Below are 9,855 nucleotides of genomic sequence, written 5' to 3'. Positions count from 1 at the left end.
AACAGAAAAAAAATTAACATCCAACATAAATATGCAACTAACATTTTGAAGGTTAAACATAGAAACAAAACTTTTATTTAGTAAGTAATCTTAAGAGTGTATTTAAAAATTAAACATGTTAAAATTTATTGTTTAAAAAACACATATGAAATTCGATATATTATTTTTATTACTATAGTAGGACGTCCTTCGATTCACAGGACCGACGATGTACGTAAAATTGGCGTGGAGACTGGAATTGGATGAGGATTGCGTGAAAACGGGATGTCTGGCGCGACCTTGGGGAGGCCTATATCCAGCAGTGGACTGCAATAGGCTGAACTGACTGACTGAGAGTTTTCCGCAATACTCATCCTTCCTACACCAGCAATCTTACGTAGATCGACGGTCCAACAGGTAGGAGGACGTCTCACACTGCATTTGCCAAGATGCGATCTCCACTCCAGGACCCGTCTGCTCCAACAGCCATCGGTCCTGCGACACAGATGACCAGCCCACTGCCTTTTCAACTTGTTAATTCTGTGGGCTATGTCGGTTACTTTCGTTCTCTTCTTCGACTTTAAACTTGTGGACCAGTCCCTTCGTCAGTGTCCACGTATCGTCTTCCTATGTTAACACAGGAGTAGTGGTGGACTGCGATAGGCTTTGAACTATCTAAGTATATTAAATCTTCAAAAGAACAACAAAATATATTCAACACCTTAGTAAAAAACTAAAGATAATTGTTTGCATAAACAGTAAAAATTATTTACTTTCATTACCACGAATAATGTCATTGTTTTAGATATGGTGTTTTTTATCACATCATATGTTACTTATGTTGAAAATAAAAGTAAAAATGTTAATTTTGAAAATTATTTAAAAAAAATCTACGACATTGACAACCTTGGCGAATACTCTGGTGTATTGGCGGTGCCACCGCACCGATATCAACGGTCGCGGATTCGATTCCCGCTCGAATTGGATATTTGTGTTTATACATATATTTATTTCCGGTCTGGTTGTTAGTCCTTATGGGTCTCCCCACGGTTCCGGTTGTTATCATTTACACCTGATAGCGATCGTTACTTATAGTAGGCAATATATCCGCCAACCCGCAGTAGAGCAGCGTGGTGGATTAAGCTCTGATCCTTCTCCTACATGAAGAAAGAGGCCTATATTCAGCAGTGGGATATTACAGGCTGAAGCTTAAAAAACTGTTTGCTCACAAACGAAAAAAAAAAGTTTTTCATCGACAAGTAATACGATTTAGACTTTAATTTTTTTTTTTCAAAGTGTAGTAGAGGATGGGGGAAAACGCCAAACAACGCAGTTGCGGCACGACGACAGGTTGAGGATGCGAAGACACGATATGGATGCGACGACACGATATGGATGCGACGACACGATATGGATGCGACGACAAGGCGATAAGACGACACGACGAACGGATAGGGGCAGGAGGCAGAAAAGAAGGCCTATGCGAAGAATAATATTTATCTAAGCGGGATGGAACTTTCTGAGAGCAGCCGGTCTAAAGACCAAGGGCAATCAATACATAGCGTGCACAAACTAAGCGCTAGAGTCTAGTGTGCCACCAGGACTGTTTTTTTCCTTATTTTGACATTTGGTACCTACTGGCCACTAGCCAGGAAGGTATATTCATTCTTAGGTATAACTTTGATAGCGTGATGTAACTGAGGTCAGTGCCATCTAGTGACGAATGCGTTACTTAACAATGTCATCTTATTTTAAAAGGTTTGTTACAATTTATTTTTTGAAGTAAAACCTCTTTACGCACGCTTGACTTGGGGAGTATGCTAGTGAATGCGAGACTCGTTTTTTTTTTTTTTTTTTTTTTTTTTTTTAAATACTATTGTTGTAAAATAATTCATTAAATAAATATTGTTGGATGTGAACATATTAGATGTACGGATGACAGCATAATAAATGCGATAACCACTTGACGAAATAAGCTGTTTTTTTCTTTATTATATCAGGTAACTATATTAACTAAGAAGTCTATTTTGTTGTAGCACTAACAGTACATATAAATTAAACCAAATTTTAGTAATCATTATAATTTATTGCTTACGATTAAAATTCTAACAATCTTATTAATTATTTCAGTTCTCAACGCAATCTTATAATACTTACATTAATTTTTTATAAAATAACAATACATATTTTAATTGAGTTAAATCGCAACATACTAATTTGTCCAAGAATAAAAATAAATTCATCATATTATTATTATTACATCACTTAATCTTAAAATATAGCAATTTTAAATAAATTGACAATAAATTGCTTCTGTCCTTATCTGAAACTTCAATTTTATATCATCAGGTACAATTTTATACAAAACAATTATTCAAATATCATTACAGGATTAGTTCACACTTTAATGTTCACGCTTTTTTGCTAAACAAATATATTATACTAAGATAATATTAATATATGCAATAAAAATTACAAAATGATAAGCGTTGTCACAAAACAAGAACATTAACATATTCAGATAATTTTTTTTTTTAATGTCTTTCAAAGTTATTGATGTAAAAGAATTAAATTAAATAATCAAAGATATGTTTTGCTTGAATAAATTTTCTTAGACTGAAAAATTAGTCAGTAGTAGTCTAAAATTTTTTGCTAATATTATTTAACAACCTTTCTTTTAGGTCATTGACAGTCTTTGGATAGGTATTGGACCTGAGTATTGCCATGCATAATATTTATGTCAATTTTTTTTTTGTAGGCTATCATCTCTACCAGATATTTTTTTTATAGGTTGCCTCTAGAAAGCATATCAAAGTTTATAAAAATCTATTACTATATAATTTATCCTCTTAGTATTTTTCGAGTAAAATTCCATATAAACTTTTTATATTAATCTACGGCTTTAAGTACATTTAGTTCTTGGCAACACTTAGCTCAAACCATGTCAAAACCCTCTTAAAAATAATTATATATTTTAATAATGACAACGAACTCCTTTTTTGTTAATTTTTAACGAAAAAAAAAAGTATTCAGCTTTACTTTGGTCTTATGACTTTGTAAATATAATTACTTCATAAAACCGATGTTAAATCTGATAGAGTTCATTAATACACCCTTATATACAATAACGCATTCACACATCTGAATCACGCGCCATGATTTTTATTCGAACCACTTACTATAATAGCGTCAACAAAAAAATCATTCAAATGGATTAAAGCCGAGCGCCGTCAATTAAAAAAATAACAATTGGCAAAAAAATGTTTATAACATGATTCGGCTCAATTTATCGTTCATTACAACAAATCTCTAATTGTACTATTTTTGTGAGAAAATATTTAATTCAATTATCACATTAAATACAATTCTAAAATAACAACATCAAATATCGCACATTTGTTGTTAATTAATCGTAAATAAATATTATACTAACATTCATCATCGCACCTCCGTCGAAGAGATCTGCTACCCTGCGAGAGCCAATTCAGTTGTTTTTTGGACAAATACTTATGTGTTTGGTTTTTTGTCTTTTGGTAGGAACCACGAGAAGACTACTGCAGCTGAAAAAAATACATAACAGCTGTAATAAACATAAGAAATAAAATAACTGTTCCATAAAACAAAATTCTACACCAAGAGAAAAATTGCGAATCTGCGCTTAAAATTTCGTTTATTTCCTTTAAATATTCGGAATATGATGAGGGTAAAACGTCGGCAGTCTATTATTTTCATTTTCTATCATTTTCTAATAAAAAGTATAGAGACTACTTACAGAGTAACAGAACAGCCCAGCCGTAAAATGTGGCTTCGCAGTTCGCTGTTAACAGGGCTCCAATAGCGTTGACACCGAGAAAAGCACTCGATCTACCCAGCATCACTGAAAGACATGATGCCATGCCCCTATACAAAAATTATGATTAGTTTATAACAATTTAAATTGAGTATCACACAAATTAATAAAAATCAATTTTAAAAAGTAGTAAAAACTTTATCGTTGAAAAATTAACCTACCTCAAAGAAGTAGGATATAGTTCCACGAAGTAAACGCTGAGAATGCCCATCGATAGTGCACAGAGAAGGAAGAAGAAAAAGAAGATTCCTCCAGCAATGGGAATGGCGACAACATTTAGGAGAATAGCGGCTAAGGCCGAGACGGTGATGATGCAAATCATGGCCAATCTTTTCCTGGAGCCACAAGTAAGAGATAGCACGAGGTTACTTGAACTGGCTAAAGCACCGTACGACATAGCTGACAGAAGAGTAGTTTCCTGGATCTTATCGTTACAGACGTCTTGAACGATCTGAAAGAATATGTGATAAAATTAATGTGATAATATAATACTAGTTATCTACATGTTACATTGCGACAAAAACAAAGTTTTCTTATATCTGTTATTCTAAAATACCTACAGTGTTATTTCCAGCATAAGCAACGGCCTCTGTAGAGTATCGCATCACAGTGCATAGGTTCATGCCTTCTCCACCACCGGCTTCGAGGACGGAAAAGAGGTTGTTCATGATGTAAGGCAACCACAGGATGAAACCACTGCCACTGTAATATGGTAGCTTATGCTTGAATACTGTATTAAGTTTAAATGGTAGCTTTAGTTAAATGAAATATGTAACATAAAATTGGATTTTAAAAATGGTATTTTAAAAATGTAACTGATCACACCGGAACCTACATAAACCTTTGCCTTATTTTAGTCACGCTTTAATATTTCCATTTCTATCACATTGTAAAATAATTAGCATTTAAAACTTTATTTACTAAAAATCCTATCTTTAACATTTGCGTAACCTTGAAATAGAGCATTGAACTTATTTCGAAAAAAAAAAAAACATAATAGTGCGATTAGTCTTAGAAAACAATCAGATATCTTACGTCATGTAAATTATGGTTATGAGGTAGAAAAGTTTCAGAGTTGTTTTCAGTAGAGGTGGTTTAAACAATGCTGAAGTCTGTTCCCACATTACTCTAAGGAACGATCCCTCATTACCAGACTGCTCTGGTTGGCCAATCAGCTTCTTAACCTGGAATAATTTTGAATTAGTAAATAAGTATATATATATATATATATATATATATATATATATATATATATATATATATATATATATATATATATATATATATATATATAAATCTCGTGTCACAATGTTTGTCCTCAATGGACTCCTAAACTACTTAACCGATTTTAGTCAAATTTGCACACCGTGTGCAGTTTGATCCAACTTAAAAGATAGGCTATATTTTATTTTGATATATTATGTTATTATTATATTTCAGAAAAAAATAAGGTGATACGAAGTTCGCCAGCTCAGCTAGTATATATATACTTTCTAAACTATATATATATATAGTTTAGTAAGTAAGTATATAGTTTACAAATTATCGTGTATTGTTTATCAACTCACGGGAAAATTTTCAGCTTTATCTCCAGTATTACAAGCATAGATCTTCTTTAATACTTGCAAAGCCTTATCTTGTTGCCCTCTGGATACTAGGAATTTAGGACTTTCATGGAAAAGCTGTAACAGGCAGGCAGTGACGGCGCACGGTATCGCCATAACGAGCGCCAAAAGACGCCAGGGTCGGTAGTTGATGCCCAGAAATTCAATCCAATATGAAAACTCCAGCGGTAAAATGGGGTACGCGAATACTGTAAAATAAAGTTAAGTTATTAAATACAGGTATTAAATTCAAAGTAATATGTTTTTGAAGTTATACTTCTTATAGTGCGTTAGGGAAAAATGATGAGAGCAAATTTTCAGGATGCGCGCGCACACCGTCACAAGAACTAACATTCTGAACCACACACACCACACCCTAATCAGTCAAAGAAGAAGTTAACAACGTGAAGTTAGCCAACGAAGTATAACTTCTTATGTACGTACATATGTACACAAACACTTTTTTTAGAAATTTTAAATTTAGGACTCAAAGAACCAAGTTGTCATTTAATTCTAAGTGGTTTATAATTTATTAAGTGGTTTATTATTTATTAAATTACTTACGAGCAACAACAGCTTGCGAACACATAAGGGAGCAAGTGCATAGCAACATGGACCTTCCTCGACTGCGCTCCGAACAACTCTCTCCCAGAAGCGTGTAGGCGCCAGAATTACTTGCTGAAGTGCTATGGACAATAAATTGATGTTTATAAATAGCTTTGTGGTTTGTTCTGTTGTGGTCAATGGTTAAAAGAAAAATACAAAAAGAATAAATTACAATTTATGTTTAACTACCAGTCGAGTACTTTCCCAAAATACATTATTTGCGAAAATAACGAAAAAAAAAAACTGAAACATTTGCGAAGATATTATAAGCTTAGCTACATGTCATTGCTGCGACTTTGCTACAAGTTCTATTTTTGTACAAATACGAGTCGGAAAACATTAAATATTTATTTTAATAACATAGTTTTATCAAACATCGTACGAGGTGTGAGTGATGACGCAGTGTTTATTTGCTAAAGATTTACTCTGGGAAATACGGTGAAAGCAAACAGTACAGTTATAATATCTTACTTAACTTCTTTTTTAAAGTCTGAGAATGTTGTGGAAGGTTCGGTTACAAATGAGTATTGCGGCACTAAAGAGATTTTGTAAAATATTGATTTTGAATTTATTTGTAAAATTTAACCAAATAGTAACTATAATTTTATGTAGGTAGCCGTAATTTTTCTGTCGATTCGAGTCTTCTCGACCGTTATCTAAATTCTGGTCGTCGTAGTAAATATTTACCCTATTTATTAGTTGTGTCATATGCTCAGAAAACCGATGCTTCCATTACGTCACGGCGACAAGAATTTTGGCTTATCTGATGAATATTCTTTTATTTTTTAGATTTATATCACTGGTACTTAAATATTTTTTTGATTATATTGCTTATAATACGTTTGTTTGCATCATTTTTAATGTTCTTAAGTGTGTATTGAAAGTTAATTGCCAAAGAAATTAATAGTCGTGTGGGTTCGATTCCCGTTTTAAATTCGAGGGATATTTATTTCTGGTCTGTATGACCCTTTGGGACTTACTATCGTGCTTCGGAGAAAATATAAAGCCATTGGTCTCATTGTTTATATAAACGCCAGGTGGGATCGTTAAACTTAAGATAAGGGAACTGAATGCCACCCTGCAGAGAAGGCGCTTAAGCACATGAGCAGGGTTTTGCTCTTACTATTCTCCTATATGTATGTAAACCTTTGTTCAGCAGTAGAACGTTTACAAATTGTTGTATATTACTTATTATATATTACAATATTGTATACTGTAAAATATTATAACTCTTTTCCTTACTTCAATGATATTTGGCAAAAAAATCTACTGATGCTTTGATTCATCTAAAATTCACGTGATTACTTGATTATTGATACTACAACGAAATATATAGGAAATAAAAGTTACTTACAAGGTAGAGGACGCAAGTTTCAAGAGCGCCATGATCTTCCAGTCTGGAGCGAAACTGCTGAGTGAAGAAAAGACGAACCCCACTGACATTGACAGCACTAGAGTCAACCGACGGCCTTTCGTATCAGACACGTATCCCCATAGCTGTGCGCCGAGAACAACTCCTATAAAAAAAAAATAAGATCAAATACCATCAACATTTTGACTAGCCGTGACTACTGCTCTAGAGCTACGAGTTTTCTTTGGATACTTAAAGAGTGCACTCAAACTATAAAATGTTAAAATAATACCTCAAATAAAACTAATAGAGCCATCTATTGGGGATATTCAATATGATTTGTGATCTGTTGGATTGATTGAATTGATTTATATTTGTAACTCTTTCCTTTTGTTATAAAATATAGTTCGCTGTTCGCCACCATTGAGTGAGCTTGTTAAATCATTTTATTATAATTATTAGTTTATATAGAACTTATCAGCATATCTAGCAAATCTTATTTGATCTAATCTCACATTGATGTGAAAAGCTGCTGCTGTTTTCATTCATTATTTTTGAGTGAATAAAAACGGTTCAGTTATAATTATAGATGGTGATTAGGTTAAAAAATTAATAAATTACCAATAAGTGGTGTAGCAGTCAACAATGATCTTTGCTGCATTGTCAATTCTAAATCGCATACAGCTGCAGCCACTACGAAACTTGTGCCGAATAAATCCATGCCCATAGCCTGCAGTGTCCAGCTGCATACAAGTAGCAGTCCAAAGTTGTACTTGCCAAAGCCTATTAAAAAAAAACATATATATATTAACCATCTATTGAAAAGCCTGTAAAGGTATCAATGCTAGGCAAATGCCTCTAGTGATAAAAATAATAAGAAGAATAATATACAAGGGTTAAAATCCTAGCGTCTAAGCTCCTAGCTCTTAAACATATTTAAAACTAAAAAAAAAAAACAAGTAAATAATCATAAATAATTATGATTATTTTATGTTTATTACAGTTATCTATTGTAATATATCTAAAGATCATGGAAGTAATACATTAATCAAACAAATGATAATGCAGACACTGTTCGCTTAGCAACGATTGTATTACAGTTACATGTAACTCGACTTAGAAGAAGGTTAAAATTATTTGATTTATATATATAGAATAAATACCATATATAGACGTAACACCACCCTTATAAATGATAATTCGTAAAAAAGAAGGCTATCATCATCACTTCAGCCTATCAGAGTTCACTGCTTGACTTAGGCCTCCACAAGTTCGCGCCAAAAGTGGCGTGAACTCATGTGTGTTGCCCATTGTTACCGCGCTGGGCAGGTGGGTTGGTTACCACAGGGCTGGCTTTGTTTCACCGAAGACGCTGCTGCCTGTCTTCAGCCTGTGTATTTCAAAGCCAGCAGTTGGATGATGAACCCGCCGTCGGTCGGCTTTTTAAGTTCCAAGGTGGTACTGGAGCTCTCTGGTGGTAGTCGTCTCTTACGACACCCACGGGAAGAGACACACATACAGGCAGACTTACTTATAACTTGTAAAAAAGAAATAAGCCCTTTTATTGAATAAAAAAAGCTATAAAAACGCCATACCATAACTCAACACTATAAAAGGTAGACTCGGGTGAAACCACATAAATCGTCTTGCTTATTATGATGATATTGCCGTGTCTAACTTTGGTGTATTTTAAAAATACAATAGCTGCTAGATTAAGATCAGCACTATTAAAGATCATTAATGATTATATTGTAGACTCCTATAAATTATGGACAAGATTAGATACGATTACCGTTACTGTTAAATGAAATAAGAAGGATACAGTACTATATTGGAACTACCATTAGTAGGTACTTAAAATATAATTTGAAAGTGTACGAAGATGAATTAGTAAGAATGCATCTCCTCTATCATAATACCTGTCTTGTAGGAAAATAAAGATATTTTTATATCCCCAGATGAGGCTATGGCTGGAGTTAGGAGAGAAGACGTGTTTGAAGTGTTGCTACAGATATCCTATAAAATTGTTCACGTTGGTTCTTACCTGTAGCATTTAGTGCTTCGTCAACTGTTGCTGTTTGTATGGGGTTGATCTTCTCAGAATCAACCTCCTTTAGTATCTTTTCTTGTTTAAGCTGCATTTTCAGTTCTTTATATCTGCTAAAGAAAATAATAACAAATGGTATAGTTGCAAACTAAAAGAGAGTTACATAGAAAACATAGTAAAAAGCTATGAAAATATCGTAAAATGCACCCCACGTTTTTTACTCTGAATTGAATTATTCTCTTAATAACTTAATTATATTATAATTTTATTTTGAATTAATTAATTATGATTATACTATAATCATAAATAAATTCACAAGGTCAACGGTCACAACCATGGATAGTACCTGTTGCGCTGGCGGTTGCGGGTTCGATCCCCGCACATGACAAATATTTCTATTGGTCATACAGATATTTGC

At 33.3% G+C, this 9,855-nt stretch overlaps 1 protein-coding gene across 1 annotated transcript; it reads right to left on the bottom strand.

Moving 5' to 3' along the window:
- Positions 1–3,478: 3,478 nt before the first annotated feature.
- On the bottom strand, positions 3,479–9,531 carry LOC123657982 (synaptic vesicle glycoprotein 2C-like). Its single transcript, XM_045593461.1, has 10 exons — positions 9,435–9,531; positions 8,012–8,173; positions 7,394–7,556; positions 5,998–6,119; positions 5,398–5,642; positions 4,865–5,013; positions 4,390–4,531; positions 3,991–4,280; positions 3,752–3,879; positions 3,479–3,539 (listed from the first exon to the last, which is right to left on the bottom strand). The coding sequence occupies exons 1-10, from the start codon at positions 9,529–9,531 to the stop codon at positions 3,487–3,489; spliced, it is 1,551 nt and encodes a 516-aa protein (XP_045449417.1). The 3' UTR covers positions 3,479–3,486.
- Positions 9,532–9,855: the final 324 nt, after the last annotated feature.

This window comes from Melitaea cinxia, chromosome 11 (assembly GCF_905220565.1).
Source record: "Melitaea cinxia chromosome 11, ilMelCinx1.1, whole genome shotgun sequence".
Classification (NCBI taxonomy): Eukaryota; Metazoa; Arthropoda; class Insecta; order Lepidoptera; family Nymphalidae; genus Melitaea; species Melitaea cinxia.
This window is presented reverse-complemented; position numbering and strand designations above follow the sequence as displayed.